Source organism: Nymphaea colorata, chromosome 8 (genome assembly GCF_008831285.2).
Source record: "Nymphaea colorata isolate Beijing-Zhang1983 chromosome 8, ASM883128v2, whole genome shotgun sequence".
Lineage (NCBI taxonomy): Eukaryota > Viridiplantae > Streptophyta > Magnoliopsida > Nymphaeales > Nymphaeaceae > Nymphaea > Nymphaea colorata.
In genome coordinates this window covers 16,666,597-16,690,721 of record NC_045145.1, presented here as the reverse complement: position 1 = coordinate 16,690,721, position 24,125 = coordinate 16,666,597, and the positions used below count along the sequence as shown (strand labels likewise).

The 24,125-nt window shown below is 40.8% G+C and overlaps 3 protein-coding genes across 5 annotated transcripts; 2 read left to right on the top strand and 1 right to left on the bottom strand.

The window, feature by feature from the left end:
• LOC116258626 (probable serine/threonine protein kinase IREH1) lies at positions 1-16,049 on the top strand. 2 transcript variants are annotated; one of them, XR_007574068.1, is made up of 18 exons: positions 1-783; positions 1,977-2,041; positions 2,133-2,315; positions 2,456-3,856; positions 6,988-7,160; positions 7,347-7,587; positions 8,043-8,135; positions 8,209-8,349; positions 8,450-8,542; positions 11,205-11,415; positions 11,531-11,616; positions 12,261-12,349; positions 13,494-13,545; positions 14,733-14,789; positions 14,911-15,081; positions 15,187-15,264; positions 15,535-15,688; positions 15,770-16,049. XR_007574068.1 is itself a non-coding variant. In XM_050079076.1 (17 exons), exons 1-17 carry the CDS (start codon positions 126-128, stop codon positions 15,616-15,618), a joined length of 3,876 nt encoding a protein of 1,291 aa, XP_049935033.1. In that variant the 5' UTR covers positions 1-125; the 3' UTR covers positions 15,619-15,691. The 2 variants fall into 2 exon arrangements, 1 of the variants encoding a protein (XP_049935033.1); XM_050079076.1 differs by lacking the exon at positions 15,770-16,049 and having other exon boundaries at positions 15,535-15,691.
• A 605-nt stretch (positions 16,050-16,654) lies between these two features.
• Positions 16,655-20,035, bottom strand: LOC116259373 (DNA-directed RNA polymerase I subunit RPA12-like). The gene is made up of 5 exons (XM_031637164.2): positions 19,750-20,035; positions 19,617-19,657; positions 17,124-17,189; positions 16,983-17,039; positions 16,655-16,901 (listed from the first exon to the last, which is right to left on the bottom strand). Exons 1-5 carry the CDS (start codon positions 19,865-19,867, stop codon positions 16,824-16,826), a joined length of 360 nt encoding a protein of 119 aa, XP_031493024.1. The 5' UTR covers positions 19,868-20,035; the 3' UTR covers positions 16,655-16,823.
• Positions 20,036-21,206: 1,171 nt separating this feature from the next.
• Positions 21,207-23,967, top strand: LOC116259370 (uncharacterized). Of its 2 annotated transcripts, XM_050079036.1 has the most exons (3): positions 21,207-22,076; positions 22,182-23,180; positions 23,376-23,967. In XM_050079036.1, the coding sequence occupies exons 1-3, from the start codon at positions 21,993-21,995 to the stop codon at positions 23,646-23,648; spliced, it is 1,356 nt and encodes a 451-aa protein (XP_049934993.1). In that variant the 5' UTR covers positions 21,207-21,992; the 3' UTR covers positions 23,649-23,967. The 2 variants fall into 2 exon arrangements, with proteins under 2 accessions (XP_049934993.1, XP_031493019.1); XM_031637159.2 differs by having other exon boundaries at positions 21,255-22,076; positions 22,182-23,967.
• Positions 23,968-24,125: the final 158 nt, after the last annotated feature.

Here is a 24,125-nt window from a genome sequence, read left to right as displayed (position 1 = left end):
GTCTTCCCCCCTCCCACTTCTTTTTCTTTCTTCGCATTTTTCGTTGAAGTAAATAGTGTCTACCTGGACGTTTCAGTGTAGAGACCGTCTCAAATAGGGGTAGAGAGAGAGAGAGAGGGAGAGGGATGGTGTTCAAGGGCAGATTCTTCGCGTCGTCCTCTTCTTCCTCCTCCAAGAACGCCGCCAAGTCGGATTCTCCGGATGCTTCCGCAAATGGATCCAGAAGCCCTAGATCCTCGCCCGTCGATTTTCTGTCTAGATCCGATAAGAAGAAATCTCGGCCTGCCAAGCCCGATCATCAGATCGGAGCTACTGCTGGACCGGCCGCCGCCGGTACCTCCTCCGGCGGCAGTAGCAGTGGTGCGGCCGAGACGAAGCAGAAGAAGAAGGAGAAGTCTGGCGATTCGACGGAGGCGAAGAATTCATCGCCGATCAGGGCGTCGTCCTTGGGGTTGCATCGAATAAAGACGCGGTCCGGCCCGCTGCCGCAGGAGAGCTTCTTCGGAAGGGGATTAGGCGTCGGGCCGGGCGCGAGCAAGCTCTCGCGGGCGGACGGGTGCTTGTCTACGTCAAGCGGCAGTTCGGGGAAGGGCGGCGGTGTGGGCAAGCAGAAGGAGGGAGCGTCACGGCTAGGATTGCAGGAGAGTACGTCGTGCGGTGTTAGGGGAACCGACAAGGAAGCTAGCTGCGGTGGGATGTTGAAGTCTGGGCAATCGAGTGATCGGAGTCCCGCCGGACTTCCTGGGACTCGAAGTCGGAGTGGCAATAGATCCGCCGAACTGGGTAGGTTCTTCTGATGTCTCCGCCATTTTAAAATGGTTTTTGTAGATATGTTTTTTGTTTTTTTACATTGTTACGCATTAATGGTTTTAATATGACATGGGAGTCGTTTAAGAGGCTTGAATTTATAGATATGTAAATTGTTGACGATGAAATAGAATTATAGTAAGAGAATATGTTCGAAACAAAGCTGACACAACTATTGTATGTCAAGATTGATAAATGGTTCGGAGATGGGAAAAGAGAAGAACTATTACGATATGTAAGTGCGTATCATTTCGATTTGTAATAGCATTATAGCCATTATGCATCACCTCTGCTGGTTATTTATCCAACTTATCAAGCTTGGATTGATAAAACGCTTGTTCTGGAATCATGCCGAAGTCAATGAACCAAGTCCAGTCACGGAGGTTAAAAATGACGTACAATTTATGAATGACAACGAGAGGTCTCGCAATGTGAGACCTTGCTCTGGCGATCACAGCAGAAAGCTCCACACTTGCATGCACAATGCACAACACACACACTATGTTTTGAAGAGGTATGGGAAGGTTTTATGGCTGTTGCTAGTGGATGCAACATCTTGCTATTTGAGGCTTGAAGCTGAAAACCTAATACATGGTGGAATTGCATATCCAAGCACACAGACTTGAATATGTCAACTGAGATATTTCAGTGTAGTTTCCAATGCCATCTGATGCTGCATTGGCCGCAGATTCTAACCATAGCACCATCTATGGTTGTTAGGCAGGAAAATGCCAGCCAACGGTATGCAGGAACTAACACCAAAAGTTAGAGATAGCTGGACTTCAGTATTGGAACAATGACAACCAAAGTTTGGGCAACCACTAAAACCAAATGGTAGAGATCATGTTATTTCCAATGTCGGAACAATGACAACCAAAGTTCTGTGGTCCAACATCATGCAGATTCTAACACCAAAGGTAGAGATCACAATCTTCTAGTTCTTGGCGAGTGGCAACATTGAAGCAGGATTGGCAGAGGGCTATCAGCCCAGGTTGGTATGCCATTAGTGTCTGGCTCATCATAGCTGGAAAGTGAAGTGCAGAAACCATTTTGGTTGTTATTGCAATAATGCAAGTGGATAATGGAAATATGTTATTGCATTCCTGAACTTTTTTGGTAGCATTCTGGAAGCTTCATTAAAACTAACACGTTTTAGTTCAATAATACAGGCAAGAAGGGTTCTTCAAGACTTAAATCAGAAGATCTTACAAGTTCAGCACAGTGTACTCCTGAGGTAGAATCATATATTATGTGAGGTTTTTGAGTTGATAGATGAGAAAAATATTTGGTTACATTTTACTAAATATTTCTGTGGCTTTGTATAGACTCCTTGCACTTCTGATACTCCAAAAGAATCTGAATCTCCTCGCTTTCAAGCTATCTTGCGGGTAACAGGTGGTCCAAGAAAAAAGTTCCCTGCTGATATTAAGAGCTTTTCTCATGAGCTGAATTCCAAAGGAGTAAGGCCATTCCCTTTATGGAAACCTCGTGGCCTATATAACCAGGAGGTAACTCTAGTTTAGACACAGTTTCTCAATTGATAGTTTTTCTCAAACGCACAAACACATATATTTGTGTGTGTATGTGTATGTATTCCTTACTAAATGCATGAGATTCAATTGTGCTTTCTGCTTTGTTTTTTACCTAGGAAATTGCTGTGGCCATACGGGGAAAATTCGACCGAGCCAAGGAAGAAGTAGACTCTGAGCTTGCCATTTTTGCAGGAGAGCTAGTGGGCATACTCGAAAAGAATGCAGAAAATCATCCTGACTGGCAGGAAGCAATAGAAGATTTATTGGTTCTTGCACGACGGTGCGCCATGACAACACCAGGGGAATTTTGGCTTCAGTGTGAGGGCATAGTTCAAGACTTGGATGATAAGCGTCAAGAGCTTCATATGGGCATGCTAAAACAATTGCATACCCGCATGCTTTTTATTCTTACAAGATGTACTAGATTATTGCAGTTCCACAAAGAAAGTGGTTTTGGTGAAGACGAGCATGTTCCTGGATTTCATGGGTTTCGTCATTCAGGACTTATGCCATTTATTCCAGAAAAGCAGGTACATTTTGAGAAAGAAGGTGACAAAACCACGCCTTTGAGAAAGAGCTTGAAGCCACCTCCCACGAGAAAACCATACAGCCAAGAACAGCATGGATTAAGTTTGAAAAGTGATAATATTGCAGAATCGTCAGAAATTTCTGCTGAAATGGAAGCAGTAAAAGATTCTGCTTCACCAGGAAACAGGGAGAAAATAGCTTCTTGGAAGAAATTTCCATCTCCTGGACAAAAGCATAAAAACGAGGTAAAAGTTAAAGAGTCATTTGATGATAAAATGGATTCTTTAAGTGTGTCTGATAAGGAGAAGACAAGCACAGATATTTATGACAGGGTTCCTAAGGCTCCTGAAGCGGTTTCAGTTAAGGAGTTCCCAGAGCATGGAGCTACTGTTACCAGGCAACACAAAATATCATGGGGTTATTGGGGAGATCAGCCAAATCTCTCTGATGAGAGTTCCGTTATTTGTCGGATTTGTGAGGAGGAAGTACCAACCTCACATTTGGAAGACCACTCAAGGATTTGTACACTTGCTGATAGATGTGATCAGAAGGGCTTAAGTGTGAATGAGCGGCTTGAGAGGGTCTCAGAAACATTAGAGAAAATATCAGAGGCTTACTCACAAAAGGACTCACAAAATGTTGTAGGAAGCCCTGATGTTGCAAAAATTTCCAACTCTAGCGTTACTGAAGATTCTGAAGTTTTATCTCCCAAGTTCTCTCCCAAGTTGAGTGACAGTTCTCGAAGGGGGTCTGAAGACTTGCTTGATTACCTCCCTGAATCAGATAATTCTGTTCTATTTGATGATTTAAAAGGCCTGCCTGGCATGTCATGTAGGACACGTTTTGGTGGAAGGTCCGATCAGGGATTGGCAACTTCTTCAGCTGGCAGCATGACTCCTCGCTCTCCATTGATGACACCAAGAACCAGCCAAATGGATGTACTTTTAGCTGGAAAAAGTGCATTTTCTGAGTCTGAAGACCTTCCTCAGGTACTGCTTTTTAATTTGGCACCTATTGCATGTTTTATTTAGATTTTACAACTGGAGATGAACTTAGTACTTAGTTTTTTTTATCAGCATTGGCAAATGTACATGAATAACTTGACGCCACTCCATTGCATACAAAGTTGACCGGCACTATGTTATGAAAGTCGTTAGCTGCACCTAGTGCCTAGGCACACCTAGGCGCACTTAGGTGACAATTACAATAATGAAGCTATTAGTTAGCTTGTGCTAAGTTATATACTTATATAACATGGCAGCAGTCCATAACAGTCAATAGTATATGATATGATTATACTGAAGAAAAAATGCAAAGTCATAGTTTATTATTTTGTAAGTTGTAATACTAACAGTCATGTAAATTGAATTATATGACAGAGAAATAGAGAATATGTATGTATAATAGATTGACAGTATATAAATAATAAATATATATTGTATAATATATACTGCAACGGATTAACAGCCTATTAATCAAAAAATTATCTAAAGGCTAAACTGTCTATAAGTATAAATATAAACTTAATAAACAGAATTAACTTAATCAAAGTTAAGTAAATATAAAGATAAACAGAATATAAATACAAACAATAACAGTGAAATGTTGAAAGTTGAAACAGAATATAAAGTAAAAAACCAAAATATCAATAAAATGTAAATTGTTGCATGTAATTACAGAATATAAATGTCAAGAGAGCACTGAAACCTATGTCATTGGGTGTAACTGTACGGTACAGGTGCAAGGGGGGGCACATCCTAGATTCTAAATCTGTAGCATTCTATTTCTTCCATGTTATAGAATACTCTGGAGTTTAATTTCAAATTTTACAATCTTACTCATAACATAAGTAGATGTTAAACAAGTAGCTGTTATATACCTAGTATTATAAACTTATAGCTGTATAAATATGCAGCATATATTACGTACAACATATACAAACTGATTAATAAAACTGGTAATGCATGTGTAGAACTTATAAGCAGCATATATATATATATATATATATATATATATATAACAGAACCGATTACAAAACTTATGCAATTAATACATATAAGAAAACATGTTCCCAGATTAATATAATATACAAGCAACAACGACATATACATATGCAATATATAAAGTTATGAGCAACATGTAATATCTAGTAGTAAACCACAAAAGTATGCATAATACCAAAACAGTGTAACAGATGCAGCAAAACAGAAAAAACTGAAACTAGAAGCATCATTTCTAAAAAAAAAAAAATCAAAAAGAGGACACAAACGACCTCAACATGGTTTGAGTACACCAGATTCATGTTGACCACATCCGAAGCTGTGTTGGAGACGCATCCGCAACCATAACTGAGTAGTGTCAACTCAGGTGCTTCTGCTGTTTACTTATGCAATTAATCCATATAAGCAAACATGTTCCCAGATTAATATGATTTACAAGCAACAACGACATATATGACCATATTGCATATGCAATATATAAAGTTATAAGCAACATATAATATCTAGTATTAAACCACAGAAGTATGCATAATACCAAAACAGTGTAACAGATGCAGAAAAAACTGAAACTAGAAGCATCATTTCTAAAAAATGAAAAAGAAATCAAAAAGAGGACAAAAACGACCTCAACATGGTTTGACTACACCAGATTCATGTTGACCACATCCGAAGCTGTGTTGGAGACACGTCCGCAACCATAACTGAGTAGTGTCAACTCAGGTGCTTCTTCTGTTTTGTTGAGTCCGTATGACATAGACTGAAATTTAAGGTTTATCATTTATGAAGGTTGACTGGAACAGAATACACTAACCAAAAAGCAAGGCAAAGAGGCACAGATCAGAACTGTACAATTAGTCAGAGAAAGGTATGATCTAGTCCTGAATTAGAAACGTGCACCACAACAGTCTCCAACACCAATTTAATCTTTATTAAATTCCCTTTAAGAGCTCGTCGAGAGACCCTTGGACTTCTATGGACTAGGCCCAGGCTGAATTAGTATTGCCTAGTCCATAGTAGGTGTGCACCTAGGCACAATATCACCTGCATCGCCTAAGTCCTTGGACTTAAGCAATGTAGGTGGAGTAGCAACTAGGCATCGCCTCAACAGCGTAGCTTAGGCAAGTTATGTAGTTCTATTTGTATATTAGGAACTATATGAAATCAAAATGGTTGCAAAAGCTTACTGTGATACTTTAGGTCCTGTTGCCTCAAACTGAACTCTTCAAATATCAGTGAAAACAAGGCCATTCGATATGTGAAGTCAATTTTGTGTATAATTGTTTTGATGTTTTAAATAATTCCATTTCAAATGCTACATGAAAGCTTGACTTCAGATGGTGACAATAGACTGGAGGAATGGAATATCCAGAACGAGACCCAATAAAAGGCAAGGAGTGTCAAGCATGACATCTCTCACGGAATGAAAACTAAGTTGTTTCTTTTGCTTCATGATCACATGTCAGCATGGAATGTATGGAGATGTAGTTTAGTGAACCCTATTGATGCAACACATGCAGCAAGAAGACGACGGAAACTGTTCGGCTTCCTCTGGTGGCTAGTGCTAGCTGCTAGCACTATGTACTGGATTTTAGTTCTTTATGATTTGGCCAGGTTAATCTATTATATGTCCTTAAGTTACTGTATGCTACATGTCAAAGTTTACACAGTAGCTACTAGAGTTACAGATTTAGATGCTTCAGCTTGCTGTATCCACAATAATTTGTCACAAACTTCTAACTTGCTTCAAGCTGATCTAACTTATGAAAATCGAACGTCAATAAGTCTATGTGGAACCTGTTTTTTATTTTAGGAATTTTCTTTCCAAATGAAAACAAGTAGCAGGCACAGATTTTTACTTTTGAATGAACATGGATCAGATTCTCATTTATACACTGGAATCACTTAACAGATGCAACTCAGTTGGTCATGGACTCATTCTTTATGGTATGTTCATGAAACCAAAATAGAAAATATGGCTTAGGAAGTTGTATCCAGAAGAATAGCTGATTGACATGACAGAGGAATTTGGACTTTGAAGTCTGGGGATTATGTGTATTCTGTGCATCAATTTTTATGAAATGCAACAAAGCGATTAACATACTCTTTCTGAAATGATACAGATAAATGAACTTGCGGACATTGCTCGTTGTATAGCAAATGCAAATTTACACAATGATCAAGCATCAGCATATCTTGTATCTTGCTTGGAGGACCTTCAAGATGTTCTTAGTAGCAAGAAACACGTTGCATTGACTGTACAAACTTTCGGTGCACGTATAGAGAAATTGCTTCGGTGAGCTTTTATTTCCTTTGATTTAAACTAGTTTGTAAAATTTCTTAGAAATTAAGAACTCACCTTTTATACATAGTGATGTTAAAAGGATTGCAAGTTCCTCACCTCTTTTGCTTTTGTAAATCACAGTCTTGGTTTCTCCTTTTGGAAAATTAGAAAATACTTACACTAACCATGACTTTTCAGAGAGAAGTTTTTGCAACTCTGTAATGACGAGAAGGCTGATATCACTAGTACCATAATTGATGAAGATGCTCCATTGGAAGATGATGTTGTTCATAGTTTGCGTACTAGTCCTGTTAATTCCACTCGTAGAGATAGAACTTCTATAGAAGATTTTGAGATAATCAAACCAATTAGTCGTGGAGCATTTGGTCGAGTTTTCTTGGCTAAGAAAAGAACTACAGGGGATCTATTTGCCATAAAGGTACTTTTTGCAAATCTTCTTCACATTGCCAAATCATTTTAAGCATTTATATTCTGTGTACTTCTTAAGAGATGTAATTAAGCCTTCCTGCTAATGTGCATATGGAGATATTAGGTTCATGCTCTTACATGGACGTTGTTTTTGTTGAAGGCTTTATCCCAGTGACTGTGGACAATGTTAATGTGGCTGCTGTAGTATATAACAAATTCTTAACTTTATACTCGATAACTGCTTACCTGGTTGGGCTTTGGAATTATTGTTATTGAAGACATAGTTTGAGGAGGTTGTGAAATAATATGCCTTTGGTACTCAGTCTGAATTGGTAGATCGTAGAACAAAAATAAGATGCATAGGTAAAGGCAACATAGTTAGGTTAAAATGCTGTTCTTTTGTTGAATAGCTGATATTGCATTTCCTTGTCAAACACAAATACTTAGCATCTAACATTTATGCAGGTTCTTAAGAAGGCTGATATGATCCGTAAAAATGCAGTGGAGAGCATTTTGGCTGAACGTGACATCTTAATCTCTGTTCGCAATCCTTTTGTGGTGAGTAAATCTTCTTTCATGGGTATATTGTGCACAAATATTTGCAACCCTAACTTGATATTGGACAAACCAGGTTCGATTTTTCTATTCATTTACCTGCCGGGAGAACCTCTATCTTGTAATGGAGTATCTAAATGGAGGAGATCTGTATTCATTGCTGAGAAATTTAGGCTGTTTGGATGAGGATGTTGCACGCATATACATAGCTGAAGTTGTAAGAACAAAGTTTTGGAGATATTCCTTGTCTTGTTGAGCTGGTCAGCTTATATTTTTCCTTTTTAGCTGCTGATCAAGACATATTTTAAGTCATGCAGGTACTTGCACTAGAATACTTGCATTCTCTACGTATTGTACATCGAGATTTGAAGCCAGATAATTTATTGATTGCTCATGATGGGCACATCAAGGTTAGTCATTTCTTTAATTTTGTCCCTTCTTTTTGAAATAGGTGGTTGAATTTAGGTGTGAACTTGAAGAGGCATCAAATATAAGGTGGTACTGCGATAATGATGGATAGAAAATTATTATAGGTCAAAAACATTCAAAAGCACTGATTCTGTCTTTTTTGGCAGTATTCTAATCATCTGTTTCCTGATTCATGAATGTTCATGCTTGTAGAGAGGCCATAGTTATTGACATGAGGATTCAGTTAATTAAAGTTCAAAATAGTCAATGGAACTGCAGATTGCAGGGATCACCATGGTACTTTTCCAAATAAAAGAAGAGCAAATTCTAGCAACTATAAAGCAGATTATGAAGGTGTTGGGTAATAAAGAGAGAGAAAGAGAGGGGGGTGGAGAGGGAGATCAAGTCCATTATCGGGCTGTGATCTCCTAAGCTAGTCCTTTATCATCTTAAAGATCACAACTTCCATGGTCTTGTCACTTTGACATTTTTTCCGCCTTGGCAATATATCAGGACTATCAGCACACCTCAACTACTGCCCCATCTGCCTTTCTCATTATCGATGGTTAGAAGTGCATATGGTTCGAGAAAGACCCTTCAAGTTTTACTGCTCAAGCTTGGCTCAACTAAGCTCAAATTTTCATGCTTTTAATTTGTAGTTCATACTTTATATACTTAAAAAACAACGGTGAGTTTTGAATGCAGAACCTGTTAAATTAAACTCACAAGGATGCCCACTGCACCAAAGGCATTTTTTCTGACTAATGTGTGAAACACATCATCTGTGTTTTGTGTGCGTGTGAAATAAACTTAATTGAGTTTATGTGAGTCGAGTATACAGAAAATAAGTTTGACTTGTTTAATTGTCAAGTTCAACCTTCAGACCAAATTCACCTGAGTGCCAGTAAACTTGCTTAGTTATGGAGTTGGGACTTAGGCTCGAACTTGATTGGTTTAATAAGTGAATCGAGCCTGAGCACTTGACCTGTTGTGCAGTCCCTATCTATGACATCCACCTATCCCAGGAATTCTCTTTTGCTATATGGCCTGTTTCCCTAGACTTCTCCAGAGGCAGCACATCTCCAACCGGCCATTGCTAGATCTAGACGGCCTACTTTTAAAATTTATTACCCTCTTCTTTTTCATTGTTGTTAGCTTTGTCAGCAACGTTTGGAAGAAGAAGAAGAAAAATCCAAGCACATGGCTAGTAGGGTCAGAGTGCTGAGTTTTAGGGCATTTACGTTGGCCGTCATTATTTTTGTCTGGGTCCAGTCATAATCATCAGAAGTTGAGCATCCTGGGCAGCCTGATGGCGGGCAGTCTCATGCTATGGGATCAAGATCTCACATCCTTGGAAGAAAGGTTTCATAAAGGGCATATATCCCTTGGCTGCCCTTGGCCATTTCTGAACTTTGTCCTTCCATTACAAAGTCTGCATTCTTCTCCCCACACCCCCACACACAGACAGTCTCTGAATCTTAGTCAGCTTCAAGATCGCTTACACACACACACACATGCAGAGCTGGGAAAGGTGAGTTATTTACTTTGTTTTATTATTTTGAAGATGACGAACTTTGGTGATGGGAGGAAGAAGATGGTCTGTAACTGCAGGAAAATGTATTTACATGGAGGAGAATAATAATAATTTTTTTTCAAATTTCATAATCCTATTCTGGATTGATTAGCAGCTAGGATGCAAGTGAGTGAGCGTGATAGTCCAAACAAATGATAAAGATAAACCAATCAAGGAAGCCTTCTTCAAAAGATGCAATGACGGCCATCTCCTCTACCATGGCCCTGTTTAGGACCCATGGATCAAGGGATTTTAAGGTCCACCCTAAGGCATGTTTTACTTGTTGAATGGGACACCCGTACCTTCCTCTATCATATTTAGGTGTTTCTCTAGGCCTTTCTTCCTTAGGCAGTCAGTGGAATGTTTGCATTGGCCTAGCACAAGTGTCCATGTGACTGTTACTATTGAGTTGTCTCATTTTTTATTAGAATGATCACAAGATGTACTGCCTTATGGACCATGGTTGGTTTTCTGTCTGAAGGTCCTTACCCAGTGCTGGTTGGAACCTCTAGTATGAAGCAACTATTCTGTAATGTTCCAGATAGTAGGAATGGAGAGTTTAGTTTCAAGAAAAAAAAGCATGAGCAACCAGTTTCCACAGGAGAAGATGATTACTAGGTCTGAAGAAATGGTGAGAGAGTAAATTCTGATCTTTTGTGCCAACTCAATCAAGTAAGGGCCAAGGTTGTGTTGCCTTCTGCATGTTGATGAACTTGGATTGTTGGAACAACAAAACTACTTTTGGTTTTTATTGTGATAGTCTGGTTCATGTATTACAGTTTCCCTTTATTATTTGACTCCAGCCAGAACCTATCTGTCATTATTTATGCTTTCATTATATTGTAAATTTGTCCTTATCAATGACGTGGTAAGTTTTTCCTTACTACTTTTGGTTTTTATTGTGATAGTCTGGTTCATGTATTACACTTTCCCTTGATCATTTGACTTCAGAACCTATCTGTCGTTATTTGTACTTTCATTATAATGTAAATTTGTCCTTATCGATGACATGTGGTAAGTTCTTTCCTTATAATGTAAACTTGTCCTTAACAATAACATGTGGTAAGTTCTTTTACCCTCTTTTGCAACAGTTGACAGATTTTGGGCTTTCGAAGGTTGGTCTCATCAACAGCACTGATGATTTATCTGGTCCAGCAGCTAGTGGATCAACTTTACTTGGAGAATATGAGCACCATTCATCTGTTCCTGAGCATGAAAACCCAAGAGAAAGGCGGCAGAAGCGTTCAGCTGTTGGTACACCTGATTATTTAGCACCTGAGATACTTCTTGGCACTGGGCATGGTGTGTAGTATTTTCTTCACGTGAATCAGCTTATCGTGCTTAAAATCTTGTGGTTTCAGTAACCATTTGTAATCTATTTGTTACTATTCTGTGAGGCGCATGTCTATTCTTGCAGGTACTGCTGCGGATTGGTGGTCTGTGGGTGTTATTCTTTTTGAATTGATTGTTGGTATACCACCATTCAATGCGGAGCATCCTCAGGTTTGATTTCATAATTATAGATGAACTTGTTGATGTCAAAAGCATAAAATGACCCTTTTGTTGATTGTGGTTCCTAATCTGCACCATATTCTGAACTTAATATTCCTGCATTCAAATATTTTGCATCTTCGTGGATGTTTGTGAGATCTTGGGACAGTTCTAGAGATATGAGCCTCTTTTCTTCACATTTTTTCCTGTCCAAGGAAAATCATGAACTTCTTGGCCAAGTGTGACAGACAACATAAGTAAAAAATAGGTGCGGCCTAGCATCAGTAAATGCTATTTTTCCTGGCCACTGCGATTTTTATGGCAAAATTCAGTCGTACCTCCTCCATACATTTGCATTTTGGGATCAAAATTTCATCCCATGAAAATTTTTTGAGATTGAAACAACATTCCACGTCCGGTGCAATTCAAAGAGTATGTTGTATAGGAAGAACAAATTGAAGTTTTACATTTATACTCTTTGCTAAGGCTATGCTCAATAATCAGCATACTGGTTCGAGCATTTGTTCTGACATTGTTCTTGAATCTTCAACTTTGCCAAAAGAACTCCTATCATGAATCTGTCAAGTTTCTTGGATGTCTGATTATGCTGGCTCCATGTAGACCTTTCTTGATAGCTGCTATTGTTTGTTTTGCAGACAATTTTTGACAACATACTCAACCGTAAAATTCCTTGGCCACAGATACCTGAAGAGATGAGCCATGAAGCACAGGACTTGATTGACAGGTAGATGGGAAAATATTTGTGATGTTTCACTTTTTTCCTTTGACTAGCTTTGATGTAACACACAGGTTGATCAATCAACAGATGGTGACGAAAATGATAAATGAAATGAAAAAGCTAATAGCAATTAGCGTACATGTGTGGAAAGTGAAAAGGAATTGCAGGCAATACTTATTTCTTTGAAAATTCTTTTGTTATTTTCTGGCACTAATTACCTATTTTTGTGGGTGTGGGTCTTGCATATCTTGAAATTGTAGCTTCAGTTATGATGCACAAACAAGTGAGAACCTGTTGATCGCTTTTCACAGTTCAGCAAATGCAATGAAAAATTCTGATCTACCAGAAAAACAGTAAATATGACTGCTTTATGTGGAAGATCTAATCTCTTACTTTAGTTTCACAAAACATATTTCAACGTTTAATTCTGATTGCTCATCAGTTTATCGACTTTTTTATCTTGACTTTCTTCATTTTCCCATATTGACCATGTCATGCTCAAAATCACAAGCAGAATATCTGCAATGGATGAGTTGTACTACTTTCACTGCAGTTGTCCTGTTTTGGAGAATTGGCCTTCTTATCATTCTGGAATTTGTTTGCTTCATAAATACTTTCATGGGCCCATGGAAAGTTCTTACGTGCTTAGACCAGCCTAGAAAGAAGTATGAGAGTTTGTAGTTTACCGTTTTGATATGTGGCTTTGAATGCTTGCTTTTTGCTGATCTATCTTTTGCATCAATATCTGGTACAGATATATGAAACTAGATATGGTGAAAATAAAATGGCATTAGAATTAGAGTGCCGCAGAATCAATTAGGAGTCTCAATTCAAGTTCTGTAATCATGGGAGTAATTGTGAATTGTGATTCTCATGTCATTTCATTTTAAACTTCTTTAGTGTAAATTCTAGTGTCCTCTATCATGATTTTATTTGGTTCTGGTATTAATTCTTTACACTTATCGCTTCTGAATAGGTTTTGCTTCACTTTTTACCATGCACACACCTATTTGTGCATTTTTACTTTTGATATACTGAGAGGTGTGATGGTTGCTATTTGATGGATAGTCATCCAGATTGAACGTTTTTCTAGGGTCCTCTGAATGCGTTCATTGTAGTCTCTGAAGTATATGTATGCTTCGTTCTGCAGATTATTGACAGAAGATCCTGGTCAGAGGCTTGGAGCCAAAGGAGCAGAAGAGGTAATTTCTTTTCTAAATGTTTCTGTTGCTTACAGAACTCTCAAGGATCAAAGCATTCAGAAGACTATCTCAGAATCCTATACTTGATGTGGACTTAGTTTGTATTTGTCGGTATATGAACAAGACACGTGAATTTGGCATAGGTCTGCTAATAAGCTTGATTCAAGCAAGGATATCCCAAACAAAGGCAGCTGAGGCTGGATTTAGTGTATAAAGTTATAAACTTTAACCCAGATAAAACCAATGAGTTAGAGATTCATTGAGATTTATAATGTAAGCCTAATTCAGAATGCTCCTATCATCATAAGGGACCTCGTCCAGTACTTCTAACCTGCCTGTATAACATAAGAATTGTGCAATCTGAGATTTAAGTTTGATGTCCCGTGCTCGGCATGGGGCTGATGTTGCTATTGGAAAAAGTCAAGCTTCACTATGTTCAAGTTCTTAAACTATTAGGTGCTGGTCAGTTTCGTTTTAAATATCCAACCTAATTGTTTAGCCTAGTCAGAGTTCATCACCCTGGCTTTGTTCCATAGGCTGCAGTAGTTGCTACTGTTAGCCAGTATTTTCTAACACATTGATAATATTACACTGATAAATAAAACGAGAAAAAGGGAATGTCATTGCATCTGGGATAAAAACAACTGATCTCTATTAATAGACCTGCTGAGGAGCTAAGTCACATGGGTATGGGTGATGTGCCCACCTGTTTTGGTACACGGGTATGGCGACATGATTATGTGGGTTTGACTGTATTTTAAAACATAAAAAAATTATATTTTTAAACTTAATTTTTCTTCATTTTTTTTTCCTTTTTTATATTTCTTTTCCACCAAATTCTATATTTTCCTCTCATTTTTCTTTAATTTTAAGAATTTTTGTGTTTGATTGTATATACAATATATGTATGTTACATGTACTCTGTCGTACCCCCATACCCAAATCTTCTAAAATCACCCCGAACCTATACCCATACTCATGTGACTTAGCTGAGGTGCCTAAGCGTAGAGTAGTTAGCACAGGCATCACTGAAAGGTACATTTTGATATCTCGTATTGGAAACCCTCCTTGATGCAACACAACTGTAGCCTCGTTCGATGACTTGGTGTTGTATTCTGGTTCATCCACATTTAGGTCTAGCTCCCAGAAACCGGAATTTATGCTTGACATATGTCTTGTTTTTCCAGGTGAAAGAGCATGTGTTTTTCAAAGATATCAATTGGGACACACTTGCCAGACAGAAGGTAATTCAATTGTCAACTGAAATTGATACTTACATGTGAAGGTTTTCAGCAGCACTTCCACTGGTGCACACATGTGGAGGCATAGTTTGTAACTAAACTTTAAGCTGCACTTGCCTTTTAGGCGGCATTTGTTCCTGCTTCAGATGGTGCCTTTGATACAAGTTACTTCACAAGTCGCTATTCATGGAATCAATCTGATGAGCGTGTCTTTTCACCAAATGAGTTTGACATTTCTGATACAGAAAGTATAAGTGGCAGCAGTGATTCGTTGGGCAACCAACAAGATGAATTGGTATGTTCTGTGGAGGAGTGAACTTTTCCGTCATTTTTATGATTTTGTTGCTCTAAAGCAGGTAATGGGGAAATTATTCAGTCTTTTTATTTTCCTTGCAAACAGGCTGATGAGTGTGGAGGTCTGACCGAGTTTGATTCAGGCTTGTCAGTAAATTACTCTTTCAGTAATTTTTCATTTAAGGTATACGCACCGCTTTATTAATTTTTTCAGTCTTTATTCTGAAGCCTTGTTTAGCACACCCTAGGAAATTTATGTATTTATGCTTCTGTATTCAGAAACCAATAAGTCGAAAACCACTGGCAAGTGGCAAAGTAAATGGGTATACTTATTTTTGTGAAAATTCGTCAATATCCTTTGCTTATTCCTTTGTGCCCCATGCTTCTGGTTTCCTTGCCACTTCAAGTTGTTTCCGTTTACCCTCCTTGTAATGTCAACTGCCTATTTTTGCAGAATCTGTCTCAGCTTGCATCAATCAATTACGACCTGCTTACCAAGGGGAAGAAGGACGACACGCCCACAAACTTTGATCTATAAATACATGCAAAGAGTGATGGATTCACCCAAGCGAAACAATGTGGTGATAATGGCTGTAAATATTGTAAATGTATGATCCCATCCGAATGTTCTGTTCCTAATGATTTCAGCGGCCTAGATTTCATCTGATACTTCCTTCGCTGTTTTGCAGATACACAAAAAATCAGGAAGATCCAGAATCTGTTATTCTGACTCGGCTGCAGCTCGCTTTTGGAGCTCCAATTTTAGTCACGAGTTCAAATTATAGGTGGAGGGTAATTATTTAGTTTGAAGCCCTTGAGCCGGCAGATGGAGATCCATGCACAAAGGAGTTTTGAATGGAATATAGGTGCACAGAATTCCATCCACTGTAACAAAAAATAACTATTATCAGTGTACGTTGTTGTCAGCATTTTCTTGTTTTGCAAGAGGAAAAAGAAAGGCTTTAGAAACTGCTCTTGTGCCGGTTAGAGTGGCAACTTGGGATCAACAAGATCTTCATCCACCCAGCCAGTGACATACCAGAATTTCATACGCAGAATGCACCTCGGCCTGAAATAGAATGTCCATACCCAGTTTGCACACCCGCATTGGAGAACAAAATGTCTAAATTCAGACAATTGAAGCAGAGGAGAGGGAGTTCTGGATAAAAACAAAAACCTCTTGAGGTGGTTAGGGTGATTAAAACATACCCACCCAAACAGGAAGTGGGCATGTCTAGCAGTCATAAAGGGAATACCAGGGCTTCGATCCCTTGGAAAGCAAATGCATTATAGTCGCCGAGCATTTCTGCGGAGATCAACTAACTGGAAAAAGGAAGCTCGTAATCACGTGGCTACGAGATCATTTTTGCTTTAAGCTAGTCACCTATATTCTCATGCTATTGCAGAGCAGCATTAGGAACCATTGCACAACATAACCGATCACCAGGAAAAACACCAGGAAAAAAAGTAACTCATCTTTCCTGAAGGATGGCAACATAAATTACCCATAAGCAACTAGATTCACATACCAGCAATGGGATAAAAGGAAACGACATTAAAAGGCCAATAGCCCATAATAAAAGCAGTAGGCTGTTAAATTTTAATGCTTGCAATATGCATTACATTGATGCTGTTTGTCGTCCTTTAAACTTCTTATGTACACTTTCTAGCACTTGAGCAGATTAAAATGAAGCGGTACCAGCAAGAAGAATGCGAACTTAGTTGCTAAGTTACCGGGAGAAGCTATGTATTCACTACATGCTTGTGCGGACACTTTGGGCATTCATAAAATACTGTATGCCCTTCATCTGCTGATCTCAACTGCCACAGTAAATCAGGAAGCATTAGTGATTGTCCACAACATAGAAGTGGGAAAGAGTAAAGAATCTGAAAATGAGTCACCTGTCGAACATAGTATTCAAGTTTGTCGTTCCCGCATTTTGGACACGGTTCATTCACCTAAAGCAAACCATTCAAATGACTCGTTCAATTTTATAGCCAAAAATACATACGTTCACAATTCAAACATTCATTTTCTGTTACCTCTAGCTTCTTCATGTCACTATCGTTATTCTTTGACTGATTAAGATGTAAATTCCTTCTGAACCTCTGCACTTGGACAAGAAATTATGAGGAGATTCAGACAAGAGACCATATTCAAAAAGAAGTAGACAATAGAATCATAGTGTAAAAAAAAGTAAGACTTGGTACCCTGTAGGCTGTATAGCCGCAGACCACCTTGGTCAGGGAAAAACAATAAACAGTATTTTATGGGATTTGTGGTATTTGTTTCCTTTTAATCCAAGCATAAAGCAATTTTGCGATTTAATAAAACTTAGAGTGTTCAATCAACCTTATGGACTAGCAGTGAAAGTCACATCTCCTCTTTCAAATAGAGATAGGAGAAAAGGATACGGTGGCCATAATCCAGAGAATCCTTCACGTTATCACGAGGGAGGGGGAAATCTTCATTAGATGTCCAAAATCCAGACCAAGATTAGATGATAACACAGAAACACAAAACAATAAACAGATCGATCATGCTGACCACACATATGGGGCCCAATCAACTTACAGATGGCAAGATTGATAAGATGATATAGCATACTTGTACGGTTGTACTATTTAGATTTTATATACCGATACATTATGATGCACAGACAAAATTGGCTGTAGTAGCATTTGCTTTTGGTAGGGAACAACGTTTGTCAGGTAACTCATACACCAGAACCATCTTTCCCGCTTAGCATGGGAACCCTATTTACTGTATCAACTTGTTAGGGCTCAGACAACAGAAACCAGGAACTTGATGCGCGATAGTACATACATTTTAAGAAAAAAAAGAAGCCATTCATTTTGAGAAAAAAAGAAGCCATTCTTAAGATACTAGGCCTGGCCATGCTGGTTTAACCTGCCATAGCCATCATAAACTCTTATTTCACTTGAAGAACTTGGAAACTTTATAATTTATCAACATTACCTTGATCATCAGTTCTCAACTGCTGACCCTCTTACATCTCAATGATCATTTTCAGTAGGTTACAACTTACAACAATGTAAGGCACCATTCAAGGTGAGTAAAAACAGTGCTACTTTGGATGTGTAGGTTATCCTAAGGTAATCAGCCAACATCAAAGTCCCAGGAATGGGAATTATAAGTATAGGTTTTTTTCTTTTTCTTCATCAGGAAGCAACAACAAAAGCACTCTCCACTATCATGTATCTTTTCCAGGTGGAGGTCCTGAGAAATTCATCAGGGAAACTTACAAGGAGAACACCAAATTCTATACATTTCTTACATCCTTCAGAACAAGGAGCAGAATCAGTCTCCTTCATTTTGTTTGCCTCAACAGGAACGCATCACTGTGCTCTCAATGGTATCACAAGCTACAGACAAAAGGCTTATGACAGGGCTTGAAGGAGTCATCTCGCCTGATTTATTGCAGAGGAACTACACCTAAAGCCAAGAGGCTTAATCGCTCACTCAAGGGGCTACTACCCGGTAGCCATTACCCCACTGCCAGAGCGTATACATGTTTCAGCTAGTGCAAAGAGTTCACACTTAGCTCAAACAATGGTGTTGCCCATCTGACAACCAATGCCAACCCTCTTCAGACTGAATCATCTTCTCCCGCTGTTGGGGAATTATTCATCTACAGCCAAGCCATTTGCATAAATGGAGCGTCCTTAGCAAGTAGAGATATTTTGTTTCAGAACCATTAGTATAAGGGCCAGGAAGTGTTTCTTCTTGATAGCAAAGATCACTATATCAACTAGGTAAGTTGGGCAATGAAAGAATTAAAGGGCAGTCGTGCATACTCGAAAGCTCCCTACAATAGGGTTGTACAAACAATACAAGTCGCTCGATATTCCACCATCTTACTAAAGCTTACCTACAAATCCAAAAAGATGAGCTCCCTGCTAGTTTCGACCTCTGCCCAGAACTTCATGTTAGTTTCTACTGTTTTCAGAAATTGCCTTCCCGATTCCATGCTGTTTGTAGTGGAAATACACTTAAAAAATGGATGCAATCGCGACGTTGATCATACAATCTAATTAGCTTAGGACAAAGTAGAGACAAGATTGTATCATAAGAGGTTATCTCCCTCGTGTTAGCCATAGTTCATAGAAAGCCGATAAAAATGTGGTCGTAGGGAGACTAAAGCCCACTAGTCTGCACCTTTTTTCAGCCAAATGATCTGCTCAAGTTTCCGACCTACAGCTAACCGAAAATCATGGCGCTTAAAACTGTGTCTACCTTCCATTGGCACTTAAAATAAGTTGGGAGCCCAAGGAAAACCAAGTATCCAGACCATGACGCTACCCGCCAAGAAGTTGCTTTAATCACCCACTTATCGAAAAACAAAAACCTGAAAAGATATACTCAGAGATCGTTTGTGATCATCGCCCAACCACAAACATGGGTTATCCAAGAAGTTATCGAGGTGGTTAAAAGAAGATTTACGGAACAGCTGATCAATCATGGAGTCAAATAAAAAGGCAGCCCAAAAGAGAGGACGAACGGAAGGGACGTACCTCGTTGGTGATGGTGTAGCAAATTTCCCTTCCTGCAATTTCTAATGAGAAGAAGAAATCATAGTAAGATTTGGAACTGAAGAAAAGTGGAGGAAGGCAAATAGAAAAGGAAGGAGGGGAGGGAAGGGCATGCCTCTGGTATTGCGGCGGCTCTTGCACAGGGGGCAGGAAGCGTACTCGACCGAATCGAAGGAGAGCATAGTGCCGCAGAGGTTGCAGAACAAGAACTCCTCGCCGCCACTTCCCTCCATTTCGCACCGCACCGTCGGAGATAGAGAGTGTGGGGAGGAGGGAGGCCGCCGTCGAATTCACGGAACGTTTGATACTTTGACTACCCGGATTTTAAACCCGAGAATCTGGTGACTTGGTCACGCCTTAAATCGTGGGTTGGAGAACCCTTGATTTAAGATTTTTCATTATGCGTCAAGTCTACGAGGAGAAGGGAATTATGTTCCAGATTCATAAACATCGATTCAGTGCGACGGAGATATTTGACTTAAAACATATAATTTCAAAGTACAAGTTTTGCAAGTTAGTACTGATACTACTGTACAAACAAAAGATTTTGCATTCTTGTTAGAAACCAAGAATTTGAATTCATATGACTAAGGACGTTAGGTTCTCAAATCCATTAAAAGCTGTTTTCTAAGTAAAAGTTTCCGGCTAAAGCATTCGTTGAGAATTGGTTGAATGAAATCGAAATCTGAAGCATCCATGAATCGATTTTACAATGATCGATGATTATGTTATGTTGTCATACTTTTAGAACATGTGTGATAGGAATAGGAATATGCTTTTAAAAGAGCGCATTCTTCTTATCAAATGTCTTCTTAAATTGTGGGATATTGCAATCACAAAATAGATAGTTGTAACTAACCCAACTTACTCCTACAGCCGAGCTCCCTAGACTCGCCTCAGGCATGTCTTTTTTTGTACATAAAATTTTAAAAAAAATTTAAAAAAAGGAGAAAGAAAATGGCTGATGGGTTTCAGCAAAGGTATAATGCCTAGATTTTGTTATTGAAAAGAAAGACAGAGAAAGGGAGAAGTTCCTGCTACAAAGGTTTACCACTGCCAGCAGCCTGCTGCTGCCCTCAGGTCTCTGTCTCCGACCCTATGCTCGGAGCTTGAACAGCACCGACGATCTCTCTCTCTCTCTCTTTCTGTAGGCATTGCTGGTTTGCTGCTGCACAAGCATTCTAGTGTCATTTAGCCTTCCTTTGATACCATCTAGCTTCTCTTTCGTCTAAGTTGAAATCTAGAACCAAAAAATGAAACAAAATAATTAAGAAAGCAGAATTCCTGCAATTAAATGAAGAAAAACAAAGGAAGCAGAAAAAGGCTCCAAGTAACCCCCTGGCTGAACTTGTATAATCAATATCATTTTCAATGGTTATTATTAATTGTTGACTCAGTGATGTTAAAACTTCAATCAGCATTTCCTGATGTTACTGTAGATTTCAGAAATGTTGCCTTCTTTTTTAGATTCTAAGATGATTGCAATTTGTTTAGCGTTATTAAATACACATTCTAGGATATGGTTTGATAACACTGGCCATCAATGCTTTTGCTAGGATAATCTAATATGCTCTTACTTTGTTTTTTTTTGTCAAATTTATTCTTATGTTTATAATCATTATATTATGTAAGTTACAAATTCGGCCATGAAACTTATGCTTCAACCTCAATGCCTCGCCTCGCTTTTTCGCAAGCCTTTTACAACATTGCTCAATAGAACGATATGAAGAACATTTCTGCTGCGACATTTCTTGACGGGCTCCTCTACAAACCAAACCAGTGCGCAACCAAATCCCAACCAATTCTTCTTCCCCATTCTTCATTTCTCTCTCTAGGAAGCAATCCACACAGCTCTGCCTGATAATATTTCTGATCATTTCCCTTCCCAACCAGTGATTACTCCACCTTTCCCCAAAGTCTGAACTCTTCGTACACCATCGTCCAGGGAATCCTCTTTCGTCCAGACTTCCAAACCACCGACGCCCACACTCCTTAGCAACAGTACATTTCACAAGCACATGAGAATTGCTTTCCTCTGCAGATTCACACGGCATACATCTCGCCCGAACATCACCCCTCCAAATCACGTCTCGCCGCCGGCCGGCCTTCTCTTCCAGGAGAACACCGCCCCACAGTTCGCCCAAAAATGCAGAGAAGGGGAGCCAAGAGAGAACGGGAGTAGTCAAGCAAAGATCTTAAGCTGTGCCACGTCATCGATCTGTCTTGTCGTTCAAACCCCATTCCCCGTGCTCCGATCAGGCAACCAACGGACGGGAACCATCTGAACCCTCTTTAAAAATCTCCGCTCTCCGTTTTCAGCTCCTTTTCCTGCCTCTGTTATCTTACACGAACTCGTCAATGGTGGACAATGCGCTGCAGTCAGAGAAGGTCCCCACTATGGAAAATCCAGACGCTTCTACAGGCAACCTTTTGTATCCTGAGGTAAAAGAAACAAAACCTGCAAATTTCTGGCCTTATCTCCATGAAGAACCAGGGTCCAGGAAACCCGGATAACCATTTTTCACTTTGTACCTCCTATTTATGCAGATGATAATGGCGGCTGTGAGAGCACTCAACGAGCCGAACGGCTCGAGCAAGGAGGCGATTTGCAACTATATTGAGTCGAACCACCCGAACGTTCGCCCATCTCACTCGACGCTACTGTTGCACCACCTCCACCTGCTCAAGGAGGACGGATCTCTCGTCATGGAGAAGCACTGCTACAAGGTCCCGTCTGATTCTCAGGGCTCAGAACCTATCTCTGCCCCAGCGAAGCAGGGGCGTGGTCGTCCGCCGAAGCCTCAGATCGCAGTTCTGGCAGGGGGCCCCCCTCAGCCGCGCGGTCGTCCTCCGAAGCCGAAGGTCGGAGTTCCGGCAGGGGGTCCCTCTCGGCGGCGCGGGCGTCCTCCGAAGCCAAAGGTCAGAGTTCCGGCAGGGGGGGGCTCTCGTCCGCGCGGTCGTCCTTCGAAGCCGAAGGTCGGAGTTCCGGCCGGGGGTCCCTCTCGGCCGCGCGGTCGTCCTCCGAAGCCTACGATTGAAGTTCCCGCCGCGGGCTCGCCTCGCCCTCGAGGTCGCCGTCGCGGTCGTCCTCCGAAGCCTAAGGTCGGAGTTCTGAGTCCAGGGGAGTCCCCTTCCTCACGAGGTCGGCCGACGAAGAAGCCGAAAGTCGGAGGGGAAGCAACCGGCGCGCCTTTGCCCCAGAGTCCGCCAAAGGTCGCAGGCACCGCAGCGGTTCCTGCTGGAGGCACTCCTAGTCCCCGTGCGAAACCCCCGAAGCCGAAGGACCCGACTAAGCTTTCCGTCCCTCCGTTGCGAAAGTATTCGCGGTCCCGCGGACGGCCGGCAGAAGTTCCAGCAGTAGTAGAAGTCGCCACTGTTCCCGCCGCGGGCTCGCCTCGCCCTCGCGGTCGCGGTCGTCCGCCGAAGCCTAAGATCGGAGCTCTGAGTCCAGGGGAGTCCCCTTCCTCACGAGGTCGGCCGACGAAGAAGCTGAAAGTCGAAGCGGAAGCAACTGGTGCGCCTCCACCCCAGGGTCCGCCGGGGAAGGTCTCAGGCACCGCAGCGGTTCCTGCTGGAGCCACTCCTCGTCCCCGTGGGAGACCCCCGAATCCGAAGGACCCGACTACGCCTTCCGTCTCTCCGTTGCCAAAGTCTTCGCGGCCCCGCGGACGGCCGACGAAGAAACCGAAAGTCGGAGCGGAAGAAACCGGCGCGCCTCGGCCCCTGGGTCCGCCGGCGAAGGTCGCAGGCACCGCAGCGCTTCCTGCTGGAGCCACTCCTCGTCCCCGTGGGAGACCCCCGAATCCGAAGGACCCGACCAAGCCTTCCGTCTCTCCGTTGCCAAAGGGTTCGCGGACGCGCGGACGGCCGCCAAAGGCGAAGCCGGCAGAAGTTCCAGCGGTAGTAGAAGTCGCCACAACGGTAGAACTTCCTTCTTGGAAACAAAGACTGTTTACTCTGTCAGTTAGAGTTGCGCCCCACGTCCCCGTTACGATCACCGGAACATGTAGATGATAATCGATATTACGAAGAACACTCGACAAATGAACTTTGCAAAGACAGACCAACTTTAGTTTCTCTATTTAGCCATTCACAAAGAGGATGTAGTACTGTTACAGTTGCCGGAGCAAGACGCTCTTCTCTCCGTGCAATTTTCCTTTCCCTGCTGGTCTTTATCTCGGCTCCGTTGGCTTCGTCTTGAGAGTCTTTGCTCTTGCTTTCTCTGCCTTCGACCTGTGAAATTGTGAATATTCTCCATCAGTGCGCGTTTGTTTTCGAAGACACTTTCTTTCATGTACAATATGATAATACATATGCTTGTTAATCTTCTTCAGTCCCTGTATTTGAGGAGCGAGCGCCGGAGGACCGAGCCGCATTCTCATGCGCAGCACCTTTAGTTTGGAGAGTTGGCCTTTCGTGCACCCCTGCGTTTCCAGAGGGCTTTCGCTTTCTTCTTTTTGCCTCGAAGGCCCGACGAGCTCAAATCTGGAA

What these genes read in the sequence shown, in the direction of transcription:
- LOC116258626 (XM_050079076.1), top strand. Translation starts at nt 126, where the DNA reads ATGGTGTTCAAGGGCAGATTCTTCGCGTCGTCCTCTTCTTCCTCCTCC. An exon ending in CTGTTCGCAATCCTTTTGTG is followed by an intron (nt 8,136 to 8,208) that starts GTGAGTAAATCT and finishes TGGACAAACCAG; the next exon opens with GTTCGATTTTTCTATTCATT. An exon ending in CTCATGATGGGCACATCAAG is followed by an intron (nt 8,543 to 11,204) that starts GTTAGTCATTTC and finishes CTTTTGCAACAG; the next exon opens with TTGACAGATTTTGGGCTTTC.
- LOC116259373 (XM_031637164.2), bottom strand. Translation starts at nt 19,867, where the DNA reads ATGGAGGGAAGTGGCGGCGAGGAGTTCTTGTTCTGCAACCTCTGCGGC. An exon ending in GCTACACCATCACCAACGAG is followed by an intron (nt 17,190 to 19,616) that starts GTACGTCCCTTC and finishes GTCCAAGTGCAG; the next exon opens with AGGTTCAGAAGGAATTTACA. An exon ending in GTGACATGAAGAAGCTAGAG is followed by an intron (nt 17,040 to 17,123) that starts GTAACAGAAAAT and finishes GGTTTGCTTTAG; the next exon opens with GTGAATGAACCGTGTCCAAA.
- LOC116259370 (XM_031637159.2), top strand. Translation starts at nt 21,993, where the DNA reads ATGGTGGACAATGCGCTGCAGTCAGAGAAGGTCCCCACTATGGAAAAT. An exon ending in GCAACCTTTTGTATCCTGAG is followed by an intron (nt 22,077 to 22,181) that starts GTAAAAGAAACA and finishes CTATTTATGCAG; the next exon opens with ATGATAATGGCGGCTGTGAG.